The sequence below is a fragment of the Chionomys nivalis genome, chromosome 10, assembly GCF_950005125.1.
Source record: "Chionomys nivalis chromosome 10, mChiNiv1.1, whole genome shotgun sequence".
NCBI lineage: Eukaryota > Metazoa > Chordata > Mammalia > Rodentia > Cricetidae > Chionomys > Chionomys nivalis.
Window position 1 is genome coordinate 48,742,588 of NC_080095.1, and position 24,839 is coordinate 48,767,426.

At 43.2% G+C, this 24,839-nt stretch overlaps 1 protein-coding gene across 1 annotated transcript; it reads left to right on the top strand.

Annotated features, from left to right (window-relative positions):
- Nucleotides 1-3,148: 3,148 nt before the first annotated feature.
- Nucleotides 3,149-22,229, top strand: Sgpp1 (sphingosine-1-phosphate phosphatase 1). The gene is made up of 3 exons (XM_057782093.1): nucleotides 3,149-3,933; nucleotides 15,280-15,369; nucleotides 20,869-22,229. The coding sequence occupies exons 1-3, from the start codon at nucleotides 3,277-3,279 to the stop codon at nucleotides 21,418-21,420; spliced, it is 1,299 nt and encodes a 432-aa protein (XP_057638076.1). The 5' UTR covers nucleotides 3,149-3,276; the 3' UTR covers nucleotides 21,421-22,229.
- The last annotated feature ends 2,610 nt before the right edge of the window (nucleotides 22,230-24,839 follow it).

Genomic DNA, 24,839 nt, shown 5'->3' on the forward strand with positions numbered 1-24,839 from the left:
GCCAAGAGTATTTGCAACGCCTAGAAATTAAGAATGAGTCCTCAGCCGAACTTTTAGGTCTTGCAGTGAGATCACTCTCTTCCCCCCACCCCCACCTCTGATGAGTTCCAGGTTGTTTCAAAGCCTTACTAGCATTCTGTAGATCACAATTACAGATTGTCAATGAAAATTTTTTAGTATATTTAATAAGTGCACATAGTTTAGAGGGCAGAGAAGAAACCTGTAGAAAACAGGTCTCTCTGCCCTGGGATTAAACTCCAGTTCTCGGGTTTGGAGGCAGTCACCGTCTACCCTGAGGCATGTCATCAACCACGTGGATTTAACCCGTTAAATATCTCCTAAAGTAAAGGGAGCACACAGACATTTCCCATCCGTTTCCATTTAAATTTCCCTAGATTTCTGAAAGTGTGTATGTGTGTGTGTGTGTGTGTGTGTGTTTTCTGAGCCAGCAGAAGCTACACAGCATAGCTTTTTATAATGTATCCAAGACCTCGTTATAAAAGTCTCCTTTGTTCAAATGCTCGAAGGGAGGAGGAAGACACAAGGCCAGGAGAGTAACAATGAGAAGTGCTTGTTCCTAATAGGGTAGGAGTAGGATTTGTGATAGAAAGTCAGACAGAATTTAGGAGTATATTTGAGACACAGAAAAAGAATGTACAAGTATGTTGTTGAATAAGAGCTAGAGAAGATCTTTGTTTTAGACAAGGCCCTTACACTAGGCTCCAACAAACAAAACAAACCAGAGGCACTTCCTGCTAAAGGCCTGTGCCTCTAAAGGCCAGCTGTCTTTTTCCACCTCTACAAGAAAAGAACTTTGAAATGACTGCTTTCCCCACTTTCTATTCTTGGAAAACACTTTGGATCCTCCTGCCTCCACCTCCCAAGTGCTGGGATTTATAGGCATGCACAACCACACCCAGCTTGTAGAAATGGCCTTTTTAAAAGTTTATGCATTCATTTATAGTCATTCAATTATTCAATAATAGTTGTTTTAGGTGCAAAGCATATAAAAATCAAAGATAATGTTCCTGGGGCAGAGGCAGAAGGAAGTTAGAAGTTTGAGTTCAGCCGGATTTACGTACCTAAATTCCAGGGCATCCAGGCTACATAGTAAGACCCTATATCAAAAAACCACACACACACACACACACTCACACACTCACACACTCACACACACACACTGTGCGTAGTGGTCCATCCTGCAGCCCTACAATTTGGTAGTCTGAGGTTGTTGCAACACAAACAATACCCAGTTGTAGCAAACACCTGTTACTGCAGACCCAGTAGAATCTAGCAAGTTCCTGGCCAGGACAGCGTGTCTTATTATAAATTATTTTCACCAAATGCTACAGTTTATAATGATGGTTTATGTTCTTTAGAAACATCAACTAATTACATTGCTCTGTCTCTATCTCTGTCTCTCTGTGTGTGTGTGTGTGTGTGTGTGTGTGTGTGTGTGTGTGTTGGGACTGAACTCAAGCCTCCTGCTTGCAAGATAACACCCTTGTCAGTAACACCCTGGGCAAACAGAGGTTACTGTGTACCCTGCTCTACAGGCCCAGTATACCCCTTTTCATACTTTGTCTCCTTCTCGAGGCTGTGAATACTTTTACTTATTTTGATACAGTATCTTGTTATGTAGCCCCAGTTTGTCTCCAACTCCAAATCTCCACTTCCAAGTGCTGGGATTACAGTTGTGCACCAATTTACCTCTCCACACTTCCAGCAATTTGAGGGCCAGGGAAATGAGGACTTTCCTCTCTCTATGACTGCAGCAAGTGGAGTAGAAGGCAGTGGAACATTCTTTCTTGGAAAATGAATATATATATATATATATTACATACACACACACACACACACACACACATATATATATATAGAGAGAGAGAGAGAGAGTTTTTTGGTTTTGTTAATGTTTTGTTTATTTCAAGACAGGGTTTCTCTGTGTAGCCCTGTCTATCCTGAAACTCACTCTGTAGATCAAGAGATCTGCCTGTATCTGCCTCCTGAGTGCTAGGATTAAAAGGGGGTAGCACCACCTCCCCACATTTTGGAAAATGAAAATATTTCTAATGACTTACCAGCATGGAACATCTTTCAGCCTGTTTCTTGGAAGTAGTTCAGTCTTTAATTATAGGCATTCATTTGATGTGCCTAAAATAACTTCCTGGAATTAAAACTTTGAAATCTTTTAATAAAATTGGTTCCATCTAGAAGTCGAGTTATTTGTAAGACAGAAAATTTAAGATTCTAAGTTCTAAATTAGCCTAGCCAATTCAAAATTCAAGCCTGGCACGGTGACGCATGCTGGTAATATGAGCTTTTGGGAGGTGGCACTCGGGGGATCAGGAGTTCAGTGTGAGCCTTAACTACACTGCAAGGTTGCGGACAATCTGGGTTAGACTATACTCTGGTTTAAAAAAAAGAGAAGAAAAGAAAAAGAAAGGAGGGAGGGAGGGAGGGAGGGAGGGAGGGAGAACGAAGGGAGGGAGGAAGAACGAAGGGAGGGAGGGAAGAAGGAAGAAAGGAAAGAAAAACCAATGGGGGGAAAAAAACAAAATGAAAAACCTATCTCGGAAATTTACATGCTGCATTCGCTCATAAATAATGTGCTCTGTGCAATCCTGGTAGGTGTTAGACTTCATTATTAAGGAAATTTTACACTTAAGTTCACTTAAGGTACATATGAGGTGAGTGACAGCCTGGTTTGACTTTGTAAGCTTTTCTCTTGCAGACCACAGCGGTGTGGGCTATCGCATGTCCAGGCCGTCCTGGAGATCTACCTCTTTCTCATCTTGCCACCACTAGTCAATTGGCACGTGGCTTTCCGGACATCAACCATCCGAGACAACTCTGAAATTAGTTGCTAATTAATGATGTGAGTCGGACGATTCCGGTTGCCTGGCGGTTCTTTACCTCATCCATCACGCCCCAGTTGATTTCTGGCTAATAAAACCTGCGGCTCCTGGGTCACCAGCCCTGCCTAGGACCGCGCTGTGGGCCTCCCGGCAGCCCGCGGAGAACCCGGGCAGAAGACCCGGAGGCGTGGCTTCGGGAGGGGAGAAGCTCCGGGCTGCGCGCGGCGCGGGCCTCCGTGAGCGCGCGGGGCGGGGAGCGCGCCAGGGGAGGGGCGCGCGGGGCGCAGGGCGCGCGCGGCGGCCGCTGCGGCCTGTTGGCGCGGTCGCCGGCAGCCTCGAGCGAGTCGAGCTAGGGGCCGTGGCGGCAGTGACGGGCGGGGAGCGCGTGTCCGGATCCATTCCCTAGTGGCCCGTGATCATGTCCCTGGGGCAGCGGCTGGCTCTGCTGGCTGTCCGTCTGCAGGAGCCGCAGCGGGTGGCGAGCTTCCAGCGTCTGTGTGGGGTGGAGACGCCGCTCGGCAGCCCCGCGGAGGGCGAGGATGCGGAGAGCGAGGTTCGCGGGGCCGCGGGGAACCCTCGGCGACGGGGACAGCAGCCGGGCGCGGAGCGCAGCCCCGGCCCCGCCAAGCCCGACTGCTGCGGCGCCCCCAACGGCGTACGCAACGGGCTGGCTGCTGAGCCGGGCCCGGCCGGGCCCCGCCGCGCGGGCTCGCTGCGCCGCAACTCGCTGACGGGCGAGGAGGGCGAGCTGGTCAGGGTGAGCAACTGGCCGCTCTACTACCTGTTCAGCTTAGGCACCGAGCTGGGCAACGAGCTCTTCTACATCTTCTTCTTCCCCTTCTGGATCTGGAACCTCGATCCGTTCGTGGGCCGGAGGCTCGTGATTATCTGGGTGCTGGTCATGTACCTGGGCCAGTGCACCAAGGACATCATCCGCTGGCCGCGGCCGGCCTCGCCGCCGGTCGTCAAGCTGGAAATCTTCTACAACTCAGAGTACAGCATGCCCTCCACGCATGCCATGTCCGGCACCGCTATCCCCATCGCCATGGTTCTGCTCACCTACGGCCGCTGGCAGGTACGCTACGCCCCTTGGCTTTCTGCACTTGTTTTAATTTGGCTCTTCAGTCCTAAACCCCTACCCACGAGTTCGCACAGTACTCACAAACAGGCCCTGTCAGAGTTCTAGAAAAATAAGCGATGGAGGAAATCTTGGGATTTAACCACTAAACTGTATTAATACAGTTAAATATAGTTTCTTAGACACCCCCCCACCCCAGGAAACACTTTCCGTGTCCTCATGCGTTTCCTTCAGCTTGGTGTGAGTTTTTAAACTTAGTTCGTCTCATGTGTAATGGTGATACTTTTTGCTTAAAATGAAACACTTGGTAACCAAGACCCAGCCTCACTGCGAAACATGGTGTTTCCGATGTGAAGTCGTTAACTTTCTTGCTAGACAGTGTTTTTGGAACGGTAGTGTAATTCTGACACAGGCACGTTCCAGCAGTCACGCTCGAGGGTTAAAGAGAAGCCGAGAGGGAAGGGAGCAGAGTCTAGGTGAGTTCATTTTTAAAGGATTGGTTGTCGATTTGTTGGGAGACCGACTTCACTTCGCTCTCTGATCTGGAGAACCAGTTGTCAGTTGCTACAGTTTCTGTGGTGGTAACAGTAACCGCGCACCGGTTTGAAGGCGCAGGAGGGAGGCAGCGGGAGGAACTTGCAAGGAGTTTTTTAATGGTAGTCATTTTTATTTTGCCTGCTTCCTTTGGCTTCCCCCATTTTGAGCTCCCTAGGGTGTGCAAATGATACGTGAATCTAAAATCTAATTATCTATTATCTTTCACATAGAAGCAAAATGTATTAGAATACTGGTCTTGCTTTATCTATCTTAAATTGTGTGGTTTGTTAGTCTTTTGGACCAGTCTCTTAAGAATTACGTACATAGTTTTGGAGAATCTGAGGAAATTCATTTCCTCTTTTAACCTTTCAATGCACAAAATTGGGAAATGCCAACTGTCTTGTTAAACTCCACTATACTTAGCCCACATTGAGTTTCAGTATGGGTAAATCTTGCCTGTGAAATCCCCACCCCCTCTACCGTGCAGTGCACGTCTTTTATAGTAACAGAAAGCAAGCATGCACCAGGGAGAATGACAGAATTGGGAGGAATACTAACATAGAAAGTTCTTTCCTATGTAACCCCGGGTGATAGGCAGTTACATTTAGATTGCAAAGCAATGCTGCCTGTTGGGGTGAAAAAAAATCTAAAAGTTCCCATCTGATGTAAATAGTCCAGAATGGGAGATTGTCAGTGTTTGCCAGACTGTTTACTCTGCCTGTGTGTGTGTGTGTGTGTGTGCGCGCGCCACTGTTTGTCCTAGTGCTCCGGGAACTTTCTGTCGCCTCCTCCCTAAGTACTTTTGCTGCTAATATTGCCATTAGAGAGAGAGAGAATAATTGTGTTTTTATCTTCAGTTATTCAGGACACATGCTCACAGGAAGTCTGAAAATAGTGCTGCTGAATTGTTTATGGGGTGTAGCTATCAATATTCTAACATTTCAAGGCCATTTGAAACATCAGGCTAAGTTTCTATCCTAGCGTGTGTTTTTTAGGCAGGGTCTCACTGACTGGCCTGGAACTCACTATGTAGATAAGGCTGGCCTCAAACTCATAGAGCTCTGCCTGTCTCTGTCTCCGTCTCCCTAGTGCAGGGATTATACACAGCCTACTGTATTTAATTCAACATTTGGATATCATGCAGGCTTTGAAATTGCAGCTGCACAGGGTGACAGATATCATCTAGTCTCAAACACAGCTCTAGGCCACCTCCATCCCACTATACGTATGTAGATTTGCCTAGTGTGAGCATTTCATACTAGTGGAAACATGCACCATGTGGCCTGTTGTGGCTGGCTTTTTTTTTTTCCAGTTAGCATTTTTAAGATTCTTTTAACAGCTTCATACATGAGTACACATGTTTTACACTTCACCTCCCCAGGAACTTTATAAAGTTTCTATTATAGCGTGTATATTTTTATTGTGTTTCATTCGATGCATGTATTGCCTTTACTTATTCTTCCATCATTTGGAGGCCATTCAGATTTGTTTGTTCACTGATTGATTGATTGATTGTATAGATTGGCTAGCCTAGAACTCAGTATAAAGGAGGTCACTTTATACTATAATCTTATTAGCCACCCAAGTGCTTTGATTATCTTTAATGGTGTAGAACATAATACAAACAAACCCAAGAGTGGTTTCTATGCCTAGGTGTTACTCATTGTGTCATCCTAAAGCAGGGCTGGAGGAGGCTGTTTAAGAAGTGGGGTTAGTGCTGAGTGACTAGTCGTGGCCTGTTTTCTCAGTGAGCTGAGAAAGGTCAGTGATTACTCAAACTGCCCACAGCTTCCTAGCACAGGGCTCCAATGCCCTGGGCAGTAGAGGATTGTGTCTAATCCACAAGAAACAGTCTGGACAGGGACACATGGGACTGCCTAGCAGAAGACTTTGTCCCATGAGGAAAAGTGCATCTTTTGTACCACAGAGACATTCCAGAACCAGTGTAACACTAAGGACTGCTGGGGAAGGCGGCCCCTGGAAGAACCTCTCGCTTGTATTCGACTCGAGTTGGAGTTCAGTCTGCCTGTGGTGTGGCAGAGAGGAAAGCATCTAGCCCCCAAACAGCAGTATGCCCCTCCTCTTCTTCCCACTCCTCTTGGGAGCCAGGCCAGGTTTTGGCTGAGGAAATAAGAGACCCCAGAAAGATCCAAGTGTTCTTTTTGACAGGCCAATGTGGGAAGGACACTTCTCAAAATACAGATATGTTTAATATTGAAGGAGCCAGCAGGGCATTTGTATGCCCAAGTCTTCCTACTTTCCCCCAGCTCGGGCCTGGGCTCACAGAGACTAGCAAATGTCATCTCCACATCTGGCCTAATCCCCAAAGAAAATCTGTAAGCATGTCCCTTCTTGCCCACGAGTGAGCTGTGCAGGGCCTCCTGGGGGGATGGTGGTGCTGTGGCAGGGCCATGGCAGGGCCTGGTCTCAGCTGGCACCAACCCAGGCCATGAGGTCTTCTAAAGCATTGTCCTGGTTGTTGTTGTGTAATAGCAAAACTTCCTTAATGTCTTTCATATTTAGGAAGTGGTTCCCTGTGCCAGTGCGTTCAAGTGTACTTCCCACTTTCTCTTCTATAAGGTTCAATGTGGCTGGCTTTATGTTGAGGTCTTTGATCCATCTGGACTTGAGTTTTGTGCATGGTGACAGATATGGGTCTATTTTCATTCTTCTACATGTTGATATACAGTTATGCCAGCACCACTTGTTAAATATGCTTTCTTTTTTCCATTTGATATTTTTTGCTTCTTTATCAAAGATCAGGTGTTCGAAGATGTATGTATTGATATCCAGGTCTTCTATTCTGTTCCATTGGTCCTCCTGTCTGTTCTTATGCCAATACCAGACTGTTTTCAGTACTGTAGCTCTGTAGTAGAGTTTGAAGTTAGGGATTGTGATGCCTCCAGAAGTTCTCTTATTGTACAGTTTCAGTGTATATTTTAAAGTCAACTCTTGAATTGCCACAGAAACCTTTGAACTTTTTTGAAGTTGCATTGGGCTTGTAAATTAAGTTGAAGTGTATTAATATGATAGCCTTACAATAGTGAATCTTCTGAGCTACAAATAAGGCAAATAGAATCATTTGTTTTCTTTAATAGTTCCCAAGGAAACTTCATAGTTTTCTTCATATAAACACTGAGGTTTATTTCTAGTTACTTCACATTTTTGTTACTATCATGAATGAAACAAAAATGCACTGTATTATATTGTGCATTAGTCTCACCTATGATATCCTTGTTGATCTTTCCATTAATTTAATGATTTGTACAGAGATTCTCATGTGTTCATTACAGAGAAAATCATATCAACTGAGAGTGTTTTTCTTTCATTACAATTATATATATTTATTCTCCTGTTGAAGAAAGAGCTTTATTCAAGAAAATGCTTGATTCAACAAATAAAACTTTTCAGTTTGTCATAATTTCTTTTCTTTTCATTTTTCCCTTTGGTTTTTCGAGACAGGGTTTCTCTGTAGCTTTGGAGTCTGTCCTGGAACTCGCTCTATAGACCAGGCTGGCCTCAAACTCACAGAGATCCACCTGCTTCTGCCTCCCGAGTGCTGGGATTAAAGGCGTGCGCCACCACCGCCAGGCTTATTTGTCCTAATTTCTCTACAGTGTGTATGAATGTGAGAAAACAAATATGGTTGTTAGACCAAGAGGAGTATATTGGTATTTTGGGAAGAGTCTTCTGTCTCTAGCCCTGGGAAAGTTAGATCACTGGAGACAGGGAAAGCAGCTCTCAGAGAAAGCTGTTTCACCAGCTCGAGGGAGAGGTGATGGGCTGTATTGTCTGTCCTCCCCAGCAAACAGTGGCCTGCTGCCTTTGTTCTGTTTCATTGTGGCTTTGAGTGGTATTGAAGATTGAGCCCAGGGCCCCAAGTGCTAAGCATGAACTTTCTGCTGTACCCAGTTCTGCTGTCTGTTTTTTTTTTTTATATAGCCTGTGAAATATGAATGGATTTTTATGTGTTTAAAGAATTAAGGGACCAAAAGAATATTTTATGCCATGAAAATTGTATGAATCTCAAATTTTTCTTGTCTGTAGCTAAAACTTGTATGAACTGGTCACATCCATTGTTGTTGTGGGAGTTTTTTGTTGTTGTTGTTCTTACTTGTGGTTGCTTCTTGATATAAAAATTCAATAGTTGAGCCAGGCGGTGGTGGCGCACGCCTTTAATCCCAGCACTCGGAAGGCAGAGGCAGGCGGATCTCTGGGAGTTCGAGGCCAGCCTGGTCTACAAGAGCTAGTTCCAGGACAGGCTCCAAAGCTACAGAGAAACCCTGTCTCGAAAAAACAAAAAACAAACAAACAAACAAATTCAATAGTTGTAACAAAATGGACTGTGTGGTCTATGAAGTATAAATGATAGACTTTGACCACTGGACTATCTTGAATCTAATAAATTTGCTTCTGAGATAAGGTCTCACTGTGTAGCAATAACTGGCTTTGAATCTGATAGATTTTAAAGATAGAATTGACAAGATTTGACGAATTGCCCAGATTTCCTATCTGAGAAGTATAATTTGTGAATAGGCAAAATAAATAAATACATAGGCCCACAACAACAAACAACAGAAGTATCTTGTTTGTATTGAAAACGTGGGCTCACCAAGGAGCTGGTACCTTTGATATCTTTAAAACTGGAATATTGTCCTGAAAGACGACACACAATGAGAATGCAGAGTCCCGCAAAATACCTCTTAAGATAACCAGTATTTAAGGACTCCATAAAGAATGTGTCAAATCTGGGTGCAAGGGCTGGAAAAAATGGCCCCCTAGTCAAGAGCTCATGCTTACTGCTCTTGCAAAGGACCCAACATTTCCCAGATCCTCCAATGGGTAATTCACAACCACCTGTAACTCCAGCTCCAGGGGATCTAACGCCCTCTTCTGGCTCAGGCAGACATATAATTAAAAAATAAATCTTAAAAAATAAACACCCTCTCGGACATGATGACATAAGCAATAATCTCAACACTGAGAAGACAGGCAAGTAGATCTCTGGAACTCCCTGGCCAGCCTGTAGCACCTTGGTGAGTGACAGGCCACTGAGAGCCGCATCTCAAGAAAACGTAGATGGTTCTTCTGAAAAACAACATCCGAGGTTGTCTTCTGGGCCTCCACAGGCAGAGGCACATGCACACATACATGCAGAGAGACACACACACATCAACATTTAAAGACTAGATAAAGAAAAGAAGAATCTAAGTGGCCATCTGAGAGATAAGGAGATATCTTAGGGGTTGCAGAGGTGGCTCAGTGTCTAAGAGCACTTGCTGTATAAACACAAAGACCACAGCTTGGATCCTAGCACTCACATCCTGATCATACCTGTAACCCCCAATTCCTGGTGGAAGCAGAGACAGGATTGGCAAGGCTTGCTGGCTTCCACCTTAGCTGAGAAAAATGAGAGACCCTGCCTCAAAGAATAGGCAGAGAGCCATGAGGATAATGACCGTCTTCTGCTCCCTGTAATGCACTTGCCCCGACACAGACAAATTCTTCTCTCACATATAAAATAAGTAAAGTCTCTTTTAAAAAACATCTTAGAAATATCTAAGGTGAGTTAGGCATGGTGGAACACTTCTTTAATCCTAGCACTTGGAAGGTAGAAACAAGCTGATCTCTGACTTTGAGGCCAGCCAAAGCTATATAGCTAGTTCCAGGCCAACCAGGGCTGGATAAGGGAGTCCCTTTCTCAAGAAAGAAAGGAAGAAAAGTATTGCGGTGTATGTAACTAGGTATGTGCGTGCGTGTCTATGCAGGGTTCCCATGACAAATGCATAGGCTCAGCAAAAAAGAGGAAATTGATCTGTAGAATATCTGGTGCATTTTGTGGAACCCAAGATCCAGGAAGTGCTGCTGGGCCACTTGAGGGGTTGGGGCTCGGCTGTAGAACAAGACTGCCTCCGAGCCCATCTACACCTTCCTTCCTGCTCTTCTTCGCTCTTCTGTGTCTGGGCTTGCACATGGCTGCCTCAGCCAGCTCTCTGTTCTTTACAACTTCTGTCAGATCAGAGACTGTCTTCAGCCTCCAGCTCCACCTAGTCAGGGCCAAGCGTCCACACCACACTCACATTGATGGTCAGAGGAGTGGTGTGAGCGTGCCCCTAGGGCCACCCTGTGGGTGTGCACAGCACAGTTGGATGAGACCGACCGTTGCGAGAATATACCACAGACAAAGCCAGGATTGAAAGTAAGAGCGTGTGTTCTGAAGGAGCCATGGCGCTTGTCCATTCAGCACAGCACTGAAACTCACAAGCTGGCAAGACTAAGAAAAGATGGCTGACTGCTGACATGCCTGTTTCCTTGGATGTGGAAATGGTTGGGACCATATTGTATAGCAAGTTCATTGTTCTGTGTTTAATATCATTAATATTGTGTTGTATGTCGTGCTTACTGCTTTTTGTTTAATATTATGTGTGATGCTCAGTTTCATGTGTCATTTTTGCTACGCCACTGTATATGGATTTTTCACCAGTGATTTGAATGTTTCTGTAAAGATATTTTTAGGTAAAATTAACATTTTTATTTGCAGTAAATTTTCACTAAAGCAGGTTACTTTTTATTATTATTGGTTATATTTTCTGACAAGGCTCACTTTGTAGCCCAGGCTAACCTCAGGTTTACAGAAACCCACCTGCTTTCTGAGAGCTAGGGTTAAAGGTGGGCATCACATGCCAAGCTTCAGATTACATTTTACAGTCGGGCTGGCAAAGGACTGACTTTAAATTCTTATTTTATTTATTGTGGTTTTTTTTCTTTTAATAGGGCTTCTCTGTGTAAACAATCTAGGCTGGCCTGGCATTCACCTTGTAGACCAGAGTGCAGGCTGGCCTTGACCTTTACAACTCACAGAGATTCCCCTGCCTCTGCTTCCCAAATGCTGGGGTCATAGGTGTGTACCACCACTGCTTGGGTATTTATTGTTGTTGTTCGTGTTTTTTAAGACTGTGTTTCTCGCTGGGCAGTGGTGGCACACACCTTTAATCCCCAGCACTTGGAAGGAGGCAGGTGGATCTCTATGAGTTTGAGGCCAGCCTGATCTACAAGAGCTAGTTCCAGGATAGGACAGGCTCCAAAGCTACACAGAGAAACCCTGTCTCAAAAAACCAAAAAAAAAAAAAAAAAAAAAAAAAAAAAGACTGTTTCTCTGTGTAGCCCTGGCTATCCTGGATAGATCTCTATAGATGAGGCTGGCTTCAAACACAAAGATCTGCCTGCCTCTGCCTCTTGAGTGCTAGGATTAAAGGTATGCACCACCACTGCCTGACTTATTTATTATTATTATTATTATTATTATTATTATTATTTTATTATTGTGATGCTTTTTTGAGGCAGGGTCTTTCTACATACTTTGACGGTCTTGATAGTCACTATGTAGAACAAACTGGCCTTGAACTCACAGAGATCCGATGGCCTTTGTCTCCTAAGTGCCAATACACCTAGCTAAAACTTTTTAGCATATATTTGTTTGATTGTTCTGTGCATTTGTGTGTGTTAGTCTGTTCATGTGTGTCTGTGGGAATCAGAACAACTTGGTGTGGGGGTCAGTTCTCTTCACCTGTGCATTCCAGGTCTTGAACTCAGGAAGTCAGCCTTGCCCTTATAAGAGAGAATTTTGCTACCAGATTCCTTCAGGTTTGAGCCACATCTCGGTTCCTCAGACCCCCAGCCCATGGGTTTGGAGTGTGTGAGCCTCCGCAGTGGCTTGAACTAGCTCCTCGGTGTACATTTCTTTCTAGATATAATGTGCAGACATGCTCTGTAGGCTAGTTATTTCTCTGGAGAACCGTGGCCGAAGCATGTCATAAAACTTTAATTTTATTTCATTTAATTCCTACACAGTACTGTAGAATGAACCAGGCCTCACATGTGCTAGGCAAGTGCTCTACCACTGAGGTACCTATGGCCTTTTGTTGTTGTTGGCTTTCCTTTTTAAGATTTTTTTCTTGCTGACTTACTCAGAAGACCAGACTTGCTTTGACTGTACAAACCTCTTGCACTGACTTCCCAAGGGAAATTTTTTGTATTCCTGAAAGATGGTTTTTATACTGGAGGTTTATTACTGTGCTAAATATTAGTTACCTCCATTTAGATAGGAGGAGCCTGAGATGGAAGGGTATTATGTGGCTACCCCAAGGTCCCACAGCTGAAGATACAGACACAGTCAGCCTAACTTGCTTGCCTGTAAAAAGCCCTTGTTTATATCAGTCAGGTAGACAGACCCGTCTTCTCCAGGCCAGCTCTCTCACCTGGGCAGGTAAGGACGTGTAAGATGGTCGCTGCACCCAGGAAGAGACAAATTCAGAAGCACTCCTCTGCCACATGGACTGGAGAACCCAGAAGCCTGTGTCAGGAAGAAAAAGAAAATGCAGTGTTTACTTGGGAGGAGGAGACAGTCCTGCCTGGGCCGTGCAGTACGCAGCTGGTGTGCCTTCCAAGCTAGGGTTCTCTGGGATCCTCTGTGGCTTTGCTGAGGCTCCTTTGTCTCTTCCAATGTGGTTTAAGTTGGTTTTCCGCATTCACATTTGAGACTTGCAATGGATGCATTTGGTAAATGGCAGGCAGTAGCCTGTGTCCGTAACCAGTGAGTGCTGGAGACGCTGTTCCACATACAGAGATAATGAGCCCTCTGTGTCCACCAACTCCGCAGCATTGGCTGGTGTAAATCATCTCGTGACAGTTTGGCGATGTAAATCCTTACCCACATTTCTGTCCGTAGCGTAGACTCCTAGAGTTGCTCAGTCGCTGCATATGAGCGTGTATATTGTGTATGGTCTCACGTACTGACATGCTTTCCACAGACTACAGCTTTCGTTTCATTAGCAGGATACAAGAACAAGAGAAATGTGTCCTTAATGAGCCACCATTGCCCTGTTGTGTGATAGACTGTGTATTTACTAAAATTCAAAACTGATTTTTTTTTCTTGCTGTCTGTTTTTGTCCCATACTGCAATTATTCTGGACAAATTAAATTGCACTTAAAAGGGTCGAGTGTAATTCATCGATAGAGAGCTCCCTGGCACTCAGCCATTGGTTCAATCCCTGGTGTCTCAAAAAAAAAGAATTATTTTTAGAGACAGGTTTTGAAATAGCTTTAATTGCAAGCCATTTTATTGGCTCTTTTCACTCCCTCCCACAGAAGGCGCTGCAGTATAGCAGACAGATCTGATCATGTGTGATAAGTAGTCAGGAAAGTGTGCCAGGCTGAATAAAACCATTTTGTAGAATAAGTGAAGGAAGTGTTATCAAGGCCGTGCAGTGAACAGGCTAGTGGGGCTGTGAGATGAGAAGTACCTAAGCCGAGAAGTACCTAAGCCGCGCTAGCAGCCGACACCCCAATCCCAGCACTCGTTATCAGTCCCTACACAGTGAGTGAGTGAGACTGGCCTGGACTAACCTGGACTAAATACGACCCTGTCTCAAGAAAACAAAACCAACGAGCCAGAAAGTGCATCTGGGAGAGCGAGGTGTGGTGGCACATGCCCTGGCCTGGGCAAGGCTGTGGGTCCATCCCTAGCACCATAAGAAAAATCACTTAGGGTAAATTTGTTGGGCATCCATTAGTGTGCACTTGGAAGTGATGTAAAGTGCTTCCTGATGTACTTTTGTCCTCCCCCCTCCCACCCTGTTTAAAGACAGGATCTCACTGTGTAGCCCGGGCTGACTTCAGACTTCAGCAATCCTCCTGCCTCAGCCTTTTGAGCACTCAACCTGTTTGCATTTTACTTCAACACCTACTGATTGTCTTCAGTTTTATTTTAGGAATTTGAGATCATCAGGCACACCCCACCCAAATATGCGCTGCCCAGGTTAACTGTGCCCCCCATCATCCTGTTTTCCTTCCCTCTAGCCTCGGGTGCACTGCCAGCTCTTCCCACAGATGCCGCCAATTCCAAGAGCATCCTGCTTGTACTATAGCCTGGCTGACCCGCAACTCACTATGTAGACCAGGTTGGCCTCAAACTCAAAGTGATCCTTTTGCCTCTGCCTCCCTGCTGCTAAAATTACAGGCATGTTTCACCATGCTTGGTTCCCACCAAAATTTGTCTCAATGGGATTGCCATCTGAAATTTAATGGAGAGCGCAGAAGTAGAAAATTAATTATGGCCAGGCGGTGGTGGCGCACGCCTTTAATCCCAGTACTCGGGAGGCAGAGGCAGGCGGATCTCTGTGAGTTCGAGACCAGCCTGGTCTACAAGAGCTAGTTCCAGGACAGGCTCCAAAACCACAGAGAAACCCTGTCTCGAAAAAACAAAAAGAAAGAAAGAAAGAAAGAAAGAAAGAAAGAAAGAAAGAAAGAAAGAAAGAAAGAAAGAAAGAAAGAAAGAAAGAAAGAAAATTAATTATGAAGTGTTCTTCCTCCGGTGGGAGGGAAAACATCACACTGCGGATTGCTAATGGCAGTCACTTCTGGGTGGGAGAGACTGAGAGTGCCGGTCTTCCTCCCCAGGAAGTCAGAGTGCTTAGTAGACCGGATTCGGGCGGTGTTCAGAGCTCATGCACCTTGGCTGTTGTGTCTCCCACTGTTCTCCTGGAGCATGGGCAGCTACCAGATCTGGACAGTCAACCAGAACTGCTTTTTCACTTCCCACAAAGAGGGATGGAGCAACAGGAGCTGTCATTGACTAAGTCAGCCTTGCAAAAGCATTTTGTTAACGTCTGTTGTGTGCCAGGCCTAGTTAGGCACTGGGAAGATAGAGGGGAGTAGAAAGCCTACAGTTATTGATGGGGTGTTATAGCAAGGTGATGTGTTTGTTTGTTTGTATCTAACTTAGTTTCACTCTCTCTCTCCTTTAGTACCCTCTTATGTATGGGCTGATTCTCATTCCCTGCTGGAGTTCTCTGGTTTGCCTCAGTAGAATCTACATGGGAATGCATTCCATCCTGGTAAGAAAAGAGGGTGTCGTCCTTAAATAGTTCTTTGTTTCTGGCACTGGTAGAAACTTTGCAAACTTAAGTCACGTGGTTATATGATCTGTTGTCCTACAAAGGAACACAAAAGCAAAAGTAGCTTGGCAAGGCAATTTCTTTTTGTAGAAAGGGTGCCACAGAACTCAAACCATCTGCTGCGTTCACTTGGGTTTAATTCTGACACAGGTGGTGACTGGTTTCCCCACTGGCTGGGCACAATCTGTTTTTCTGGATGGGCTAGTCTTCAAACTGACTCAAAGAAAAAGAAGGAAACGGGTGACAGGGTCAGCCCCTTCAGGCCATCAAGTTCCAGGAATGGGGGCGGGGGACTTTGTGTAAACAAGAATCTTACTGGGTGTGGGAGATTATAAGATTTACAGGAAATTTTTACAAGGAGAGGGAGATTAGTGGAACATTGGCTCTTGATGACCAAGCTACTTTTGATAGATAGGCAGGGAAAAACGTTTCTCACAAAGCCGGAATGAGAAAATACAGTTTGTAAGTAGTCCTCATGTTGTAAGACTACCGCCATAATGACCTGTGGCGTGCTAATATTTTGACCCTGTGGTTCTCTTCACCCTCCAATGCTGAGAGTGCTTCAGAAGCTCCAGGAATGCCTACCTTGGTCGGATGCCTCTCCCTCTCTCTTGCCTGGTTTGCTGTCTCATGTTCTGCAGCCTGAAGCTGGTTCCCATAGCCTTCTTACCTTTCCCTTCTCCTCAAAGTGCTCAGCTGCATCTTCTCACTGGGATTGCTTCTGCCTCCCTGTCACCCAGCCTACAGTGGCCTGTCTGTTCTCCACGCTCAGCATCCCATAAGAGTCTAGGATTCATTGCATGTTAGCTTGTAAACAGAGGACCAAAAAAGATGGCAAAACTGAACTAATTTATGGAATCCTAAATTTTCTGATGGGTTATATTGAATTTTGTTGCTATTGTTGTTATTATTTTTATAATGTTTTGTTTTAGGGCTCTACTTGGTGTTGTGAGCCTTGGAGAGCTGGGCCTAAAAAATGAGGCAGACTACCTGGGGTGGGGTACGGTGGTGCATGCCTTTAATCCCAGCACTTGGAAAGCAAAGGCAGGTGGGACCTCTGAGTTCCAGGCCAGCCTGATCTACAAAGAGAATTCCAGGACAGCCAGGGCTGTTACACAGAGAAAGGCTATCTGAAGAAAACAAAAACAAAAGCGAAAAAGAGATAAAGTAAAGTCTCATGCATCCCAACTTTATTCAGAGAGAGCATCAGAGGGTTAGGAAAAGTCACTTGAGTAATGCTTGCATAAATTCAAGCTGTCTGTAATCACAGGGACAAGCGTGGAGGCTTATGAATACCAACAGCTGAAGTAATCTCCCTCCCATCTGCTACACCTGGGAGGAGCAAAAACACACATTCCAAGGACAGTTCAGTGCTTTGAAGAAACTGAGGTCACAAGACTCTTGTTTTCTCACAAGCACTCAGAATTCCCACATGACTCCATTGTTGGACTGCGTCTGACAACGTTCTACCTGTAGAACATCTCACTAGTTTATTTCGTGGCTGTAGGAATGTTGGTATTCTCACCACTCTACCTGGTTTATAATCAGACCACACTTTTTTGTTTGTTTTGGTTTTTTTGTTTTGTTTTGTTTTTTAAGACAGGGTTTCTTAGCCGGGAGTAGAGGCAGGTGGATCTCCATGAGTTCTAGGCCAGCCTGGTCTACAAGAGCTAATGCCAGGACAGGCTCCAAAGCTATAGAGAAACCCTGTCTCAAAAAACCAAAAAAAAAAAAAAAAAAGGACAGGATTTCTTTGTGTATATTTCTTAGAGAAAATGTGCTTTCATTTTTAAATTCAGTATCATTCCAAGAGAAATAAGAATCTTATTATTGAATATATGATCTCAAAACTACTGTTCTTTACAAAATGAAAATATAGCCATGCATAATACATCTTTAATCCTAGAGCTCAAGAGGAAGAGATAGGAAGATCTCTGAGTTTGAGGCCATTCCTGGGTCTCCATTGTGAATTAAAAGTCAACCAGGGCTGTATGAGAAGACTCTATCTCAAAAAAAAAAAAGTTTAGTGACTGATGCAGTATTTCTGCCGAGTTCAGTTTACTCTTTATATACAGATTACATCTACTCTTCTACTCTTGAATCATCTGGAGTTAAAACAATGTGGCCATCAGTTCTTTTAAGATTTATTTTATTCTTTAATTATGTGGGAAGGGTATGTGTGTGCATATGACTGCAAGAGCCTGCAGAGACCAGAGATCCCTGGAGCTGGAGTTGCAGGCAGTTATGAGCCACCCAAGGGCTAGGAACTGAACCTGGGCCCTCTGCAAGAACAGTACATTCTCTTGACCACTAAGCCATCTCCACTTCTCAATTCGTGAATTTTGATTTTACTTTATTTTGTTTTTATTTATTTCAGTAACAAGGATTAAACCTAAGGACTTCACATGTAACCAGGCTAGTAGCTACATGCCAAGACTTTTTGAGACAGCTGTCAGACAGGTTGCCCAGGCTGACCTTGAACTTCTTCTTGAACTGGCCTTGAACAGTCAGTTCTGCCTTAGCTTCCTTAGTCTTCCCAAGCAGTTGGAATTGTTTTCCTGTACTACTGTGCCAGGCAACCCTAACTGTTTAATTGTTCAATGATCAGTTTGCCCCCAAAGAATATATAATTTGTCTTATTCAAAATAGTTTCAGGGATGCCAGGGGGTAGTGATGCACAACTTTAATCCCAGTACTTGGGAGACAGAGGCAGGTGGATCTCTGTGTGTTTGCAGCCAGCCTGGTCTATAGAGTAAGTTCCAGGACAGCCAGGACTGTTGTACAGAGGAACCTTGTCTAGAAAAACCAGAGAGAGAGAGAGAGAGAGAGAGAGAGAGAGAGAGAGAGAGAGAGAGAGAGAGAGAGAGAGAGAGAGAAAATAGCTCAAGGGTGAAGGTGAGCTGGGTCGATGACTCTGGGTGCAGGCACTTGCAGAGGGCTGTTATTCAATCCCAGCACCCGCATATCCACCCACAACTGCCTGTAACTCCAGTTCCACACGATCCTTTACCCTCTAATGATCTCCAAGGGCTCCTGCATGCATGCGGCACATGGACTCATACAAACACACACATACATACATATAAATAGGAATAGCTTCAGGGGCCAGCAAGATGGCCCAGTGGGTAAAGGCACTGAAGGCATATACCGCCATGGCTGGCATTTTTCCTTCTCAAGAATACATTAGGCACAACTTTCAAGTATTGCAAATAATAATTTCATGCAGTACTATAACTGTCATTACCAGGCAATGATACTTGCTTATTTGTGTTTCAGCAGTTGATCTTTTTTTTTTTGTTTGTTTGTTTGTTTGTTTGTTTTGTTTTTTTGAGACAGGGTTTCTCTGTGGTTTTGGAGCCTGTCCTGGAACTCGCTCTTGTAGACCAGGCTGGTCTCGAACTCACAGAGATCCGCCTGCCTCTGTCTCCCAAGTGCTGGGATTAAAGGTGTGCGCCACCACCGCCCGGCTAGCAGTTGATCTTTTTAAAGATTTATTTATTATGTATACTGTGTTCTGTCTGCATGTATGCCTGCAGGTCAGAAGGGGGCACCAGATCTCACTACAGACGGTTGTGAGCCACCATGTGGGTGCTTGGAATTGAACTCAGGACCTCCATAAGAGCAGTCAGTGCTCTTAACTGCTGAGCCATCTCTCCAGCCCGATATTTTGTTTATGAGACAAGGTTCCATGTAGCTTAAGTTGGTTTTGACCCATGAGGCTCCTGCCTCTGCCTGCTGGAATTATAGACATGTCTCCTGTGCCTGGCCCAGTTTTATAACATTGTGAATCTGATAATATTCCTTCAATTTGTACTTTTCATATCTTTCAATGTTTAAAATATTTCCATGTATTTTGAATTATTTTGTATAACAGTTGGTGTCTTCACGGTTGACTATGAAACTAGTATGGACCATAGGTAGAGTGTCTCCCACAGACTGCTCCCAGATACTCAGACAACACTAAGCTGCTGTCTTCATTAGCATTAAGGGCACTCATAATATGCTCTAATAATTTATAAGAAATATTTCATTCAGCATCTGGCATACTTTGTTATCAGTATGAGTCAAAGAGCAAATACTTTTTTGGTTTTTCAAAACAGGGTTTCTCAGTAGCTCTGGAGCCAGTCCTGGAAGTAGCTCTGTAGACCAGGCTGACCTCAAACTCACAAGATCTGCCTGCCTCTGCCTCCCGACTGCTGGGATTAAATACGTGTGCCACCACTGCTTGGCTGCAAATACTTTGCTTTAAAGTATTTTGTACTTTTAAAAGTATATGCACTTTTCTGTTTTTCCTAGTTCTCAAAAAAGTACAGGTTAGTATATCTATTTTTTCAATCATTACCAGACATAGCTTTCAAATTTCAATTTCCTAAAACATGTTTTTTGTAAAGGTTTATTTGTGTGTGGGTGATGCTAGGAACTAAACCTGGGTTTTCTGAAAGAGCTGTAAGTGCTCTTGACCACGGAGCCATCTCTCCAGCCGTTTGTTTGTTTGTTTTGATACAGAGTCTTGCTGTGGTGTTCTGGGTGGCCTAGAATTCTCTATGTAACCTAAACTAGTCTCCAATTCTGTTTTAAAAAAATAAAAACACACACACAAAAACCATTAGAAGACAGAAGACTTTGATTCTAGGCTTAGCATCACTTATAACCATCTAAAACTGTAATATTTATGTTTTCTTACCAATATTGCTATTTCAGTCTTTTCCCCCAAAACATAAGCTTCATGACAGCACACAATATCATTTCTTTGAGTAATAAAGTCTTTCTTCTGCATGGAAAATCACAGTAGCAAACATATTGTTCAGAGTCTGACTGTGAATGTACATACATTGTACATGTAGTTAATGGAAGAATAGAACTAGGAAAAAAACATCTTTTATTAATAAGTCTTTTTCATTGACCATGCTGGGTGCATGTCTTTAATCCCAACACCCGGGAGGCAGGCAGCATATCTCAGAGTTTGAGGCCAGCCTAGTGTATAGGCTAAGTTCCAGGACAGCCTGGGCTACACAGAGAAACCCTGTCTTAAAAAACAAACAAACAAATATAACCCTTTTTATCATTTAAACAATTTTAGTGCAGTATTTTTAAACTATTTATTATCTATCTATTTATATTTAGACAGGGTTTCGTGTAACCTTTGAACCTCTGATCTCCTGCATCTACGTTCCTAGTGCTAGGGTTATGGGTATGCACTACTATGCCTGATTTTTGCGGAGCTAGGCACTCTTCCCACTGGGCTACATCCCAGCCCAAGGACCAGTACTATCCTGTGGTCGGTTTGTAAGGTTTATTTTAAAGTTAAACACCAAAATAGCATTATACTAATATACTGCTATCTTTTTTAGGATGTTATTGCTGGGTTCCTGTATACCCTTTTAATCTTAGTTAAACACCAAAATAGCATTTATACTAATGTACTGTTATCTTTTTTAGGATGTTATTGCTGGGTTCCTGTACACCCTTTTAATCTTAGTTATCTTCTACCCACTTGTGGACCTGATTGACAACTTCAACCAAACTTACAAATATGCTCCGTTCATCATCATCGGGCTTCACTTAGCTTTGGGCATCTTCTCTTTCACTCTGGACACCTGGAGCACATCCCGAGGAGACACAGCAGAGATTTTGGGAAGTGGTGCTGGAATTGCATGTGGCTCTCATGCTACTTATAACCTGGGTCTGTTATTAGACCCTCCTCTACACACATTACCTTTAGCCAGCCCCCCGCTTACTGTAACTCTGTTTGCAAAAGCCATATTACGGGTCGTCATAGGAATGATAACTGTGCTGATCGTGAGAGATATAATGAAGAAGATCACCATTCCTTTAGCCTGTAAACTCTCCAGTATTCCATGTGATGACATTCGCCAGGCGAGGCAGCACATGGAAGTGGAACTGCCGTATCGATATATTACCTATGGGATGGTTGGATTCTCCATCACATTCTTGGTTCCCTACATATTTTCCTTTACTGGTATCTCTTGATGGGGAAATATTGTTTATTATAAGAAAGGAGGCTACCAGTTATAGTTAAAACTATTCTCCAGGTAAAACTCGGATTAGAGGTTTTTGCAAGAATTTAACTTAAATAAGTAAGTTCTGCAGCCAGTGCATTTTATCGTTGCACTCCAGATGTTTTAGGTGGGCTGAGCTCTTTCAGTACTGAGGAGTGATGTGCCCATTTAGAATGTTCACAAAATGTTCGGAGAGTTCTGTGCTGTTACAAATTGTAGTTATATATAATATATATCAAGGTATGCAGTGTGCAAGTGTGTATCTAGTATATATTATATATATATAATTATTTACCTAAGAACTGTGGAGTGTATTGAAAAATCAATAACAATATGCAGTTGTTCCCGCATTTTTGGAATTAATGCAGGCATGTTGTTATTAACAAACAGGTTTAACGTTTATTTCCTATGGGAGCCATTTCCTAGTTGAATTGATAATTACAGAATCCATACGCTACCACATACTGGTTCACTGCCTCTTTACACTGCCATCCCCTTTCCTGTTATCCATGACCTTGATCATGGGAGGCATTTTTAATGGACCAAGTTTTCGGGAAATTTTGTTTTGTGAATCAATCTCTCTCTCTCTCTCTCTCTCTCTCTCTCTCTCTCTCTCTCTCTCTCGCTCTCTCTCTCTCTCCTTCTTCTTTTGTTTTGTTTTGTTTTGTTTTTCAAGACAAGGTTTCTCTGTAGCTTTGGAGCCTGTCATGGAACTCACTCTGTAGTCCAGGCTGGCCTCGAAAATTTCTTTCTTTCTTTCTTTCTTTTTTTTTTAAAGTTCTGTACACTGTGTTTTTTTTTTTTTTTTTTTTTTTTTTTTTTTTTTTTTGTACACTGTGTTGAATGTACTTTTTTTCCCTCGACTGTTTTGGTGTGGTCGTCAGCAATGATTCAGGTACTGATTTTGATTGCTTGCTAACTGTGCCTTTCTTTTGCTGAGTTAAGAGACACCATGTATACTGTGATGTAAAAGTGAGACTCAATTCTATCTTAAGCTACTTAATCAGGCAAATACTTTAAAAATATATATCAAACTAACAGAGATAGGAGCAAATGACCCGTAACTCTTTAGTCTTTTTTAAGGAAGAAATGTGGAATAGCTAAATTTTCTCACTAATTTATTGGAAAGCTAAATGGATAAGTATATCCATTTTTGTAGGTATTTTTCTGTGTGTTGCAAGTTATAGGAACAATATATATCTTATGTACATCGTCTTGATTGTTTATAGAACAGGTAAATATTTCCAGAGTGAGTGGGAATATAACTGAAATTTATAAATGAGACAATGTGCACCCTTTCTATATTAAAAAAGCCATTTTTCTAAATTATTTGAGAAAGATTGCATTTCCCACTGGTAACTTTGAATACCCACTCTTTAGCAACCTAAGGTAGATTATAAAATTCAAACGTGAAGTCCTAGTAGTTTAGACTTTTCCCAATGTATTATTTTTACAGTGAGAAATTTTAGTGTGGTAGTAAACTATTTTTTTGTCTGCCTTTATATTTTGAAGTGTGATTGTAATGTAGGTTAACATTGCATTTATTTATAGTGAGCTTTTCATAAAGAAGAGAATTAACTTCCCATAGAAATGAGCATCAGGTATGGAGCTAATGACTTTAGTGCACTATCTCTGATTATTCAGAAGGAGAATGTTTCTATTTTGGACAACATAAGCATTTGAGCTCATATTTTTATAATCCTGATGAAAATTTAGGGGCCTAGTAATTTTTGCCCAAATGGAATCTGATCAACTTAAGCTAGTAACTGCAGGCCCTTCTGCTAGCAGGAGAAGAAAGTGGAGGCTTAGGAAGCGATTGGTACGCTGGGAGCTGGAAGGTGCGAGAAGGTGTGCTTAGCACACTGAATCATAAGGAAGACCCCATGCTTTGGGTCTGTTAACCTATTAATTTTTTCTGTGTAGCTTAAAAAGAATTTAAAAATACTATATTTCTTTGTGTTTTATTATTCTTTTGTTTGATGACAGTTCTATGCTAAATGTAATTTAAAATAAAAGCCAAATTCAAGATCAAAAGGACCTCTGTTTTGTTTGTCTCTTATGTACCTGTCTCTTTTTTGGGGGACAGAGGACAGTGTGGTTTGAGATAGGGTTTCTCTGTGTAGCCGTGGCTGTCCTGGAACTCACTCTGTAAAACAGACTGGCCTCGAACTCAGAGATCTGTCTGTCTCTGCCTCCCAAAAAACAGAGTGCTGGGATTAAAGGCGTGTGCCACCGCTGCCTGATGACGAGTGTTTATATTACCTGGTAAGATTTTAAATATTTCCAGGTTTTCATCCTAGCAGTTTTTCCTCTAAAGGATTTTTTTTTTCAAACAAATGAATTGAATTCTGTTGTTTTTAGACATAGACGACAGTGAAGACATTCTTAAGAGTCAAGCTTTCCCTTAAATGTATGATCCATTATGTTTTTGAGGCAGTCTTATATATCCAGGTTAGCCTTGAACTGCTGCTTCTATCTCTACTTCCCAAGTCACCAGAACCGCAGGCTATGCCACCATACTTGACTTTGCTCTGCGTTATTAAGCTTGTCAAAACTCTACAGATCTTGTGAGGAAACATGTCTTCCTTGTAAAAAAAAAAAAAAAAAAATATATATATATATATATATATATATATATATATATATATATATATATATCCACACACAAAGAGGAAGACTTCGAAGAGCAATAAAAGATTTTTAAAAATGCTTAAGGAAGTAAACCTTAATTTCGTAGCTTCAGATGAGCTAGTTCATCCTCGTTGGCCTGTCCCTGCCTCTCCAGGCACAGTCTTGTGCTTCCAGCAGCAGCAGCAGCGGAGAGCAGCAGCACAGTGTCCTGTGACTGCCAGCTGACTGACTGTCCTACACAGAGCACGTGGTTCTGTGGCTTACAGCAGCCTTTAGGACCACAACTGTGTGCTCCGCCATGTCAGCCTTGCTGCATTTTACATGGATGTTTAGAAATCCTATCCCTGGTTACAACAAGGGACAAACACGACAGAATTTGTTTCCTAAGGCGCCTCTTCAGTTACAAGAAAATGATTTTAGTTGGGCGGTGGTAGCACACACCTTTAATCCCAGCACAGGCACTCAGATCAACTACTGTCACCTCCCTTGTTCATCGTCTATTCTGCCATCTCTGGGATACAGCAGACAGCAATGGATATAATCTGGGCTGATTCATGCAGACTACACGAGTCTCAGTAAGTGCGTGCATATATGATAGCGAGGGACATTTTAGCTTTCAGATTCTAAAAGATTTGATAAAAGTTTAAAATTGCTTTTTAGCATTTTATTTCTTCTTTGTTGATTTTTCTGTGTAGCCCTGGCTGTCCTGGAACTCAGAGACTGTCCTGCCCCTGCCTCTCGGGTGCTGGAATTAAAGGA

Excerpts from the sequence above, each read along its gene's own strand:
- Sgpp1 (XM_057782093.1), top strand. The coding sequence starts at position 3,277 with ATGTCCCTGGGGCAGCGGCTGGCTCTGCTGGCTGTCCGTCTGCAGGAG. Across the intron at positions 3,934-15,279 it reads TCACCTACGGCCGCTGGCAG|TACCCTCTTATGTATGGGCT; the intron begins GTACGCTACGCC and ends TCTCTCCTTTAG. Across the intron at positions 15,370-20,868 it reads TGGGAATGCATTCCATCCTG|GATGTTATTGCTGGGTTCCT; the intron begins GTAAGAAAAGAG and ends TATCTTTTTTAG.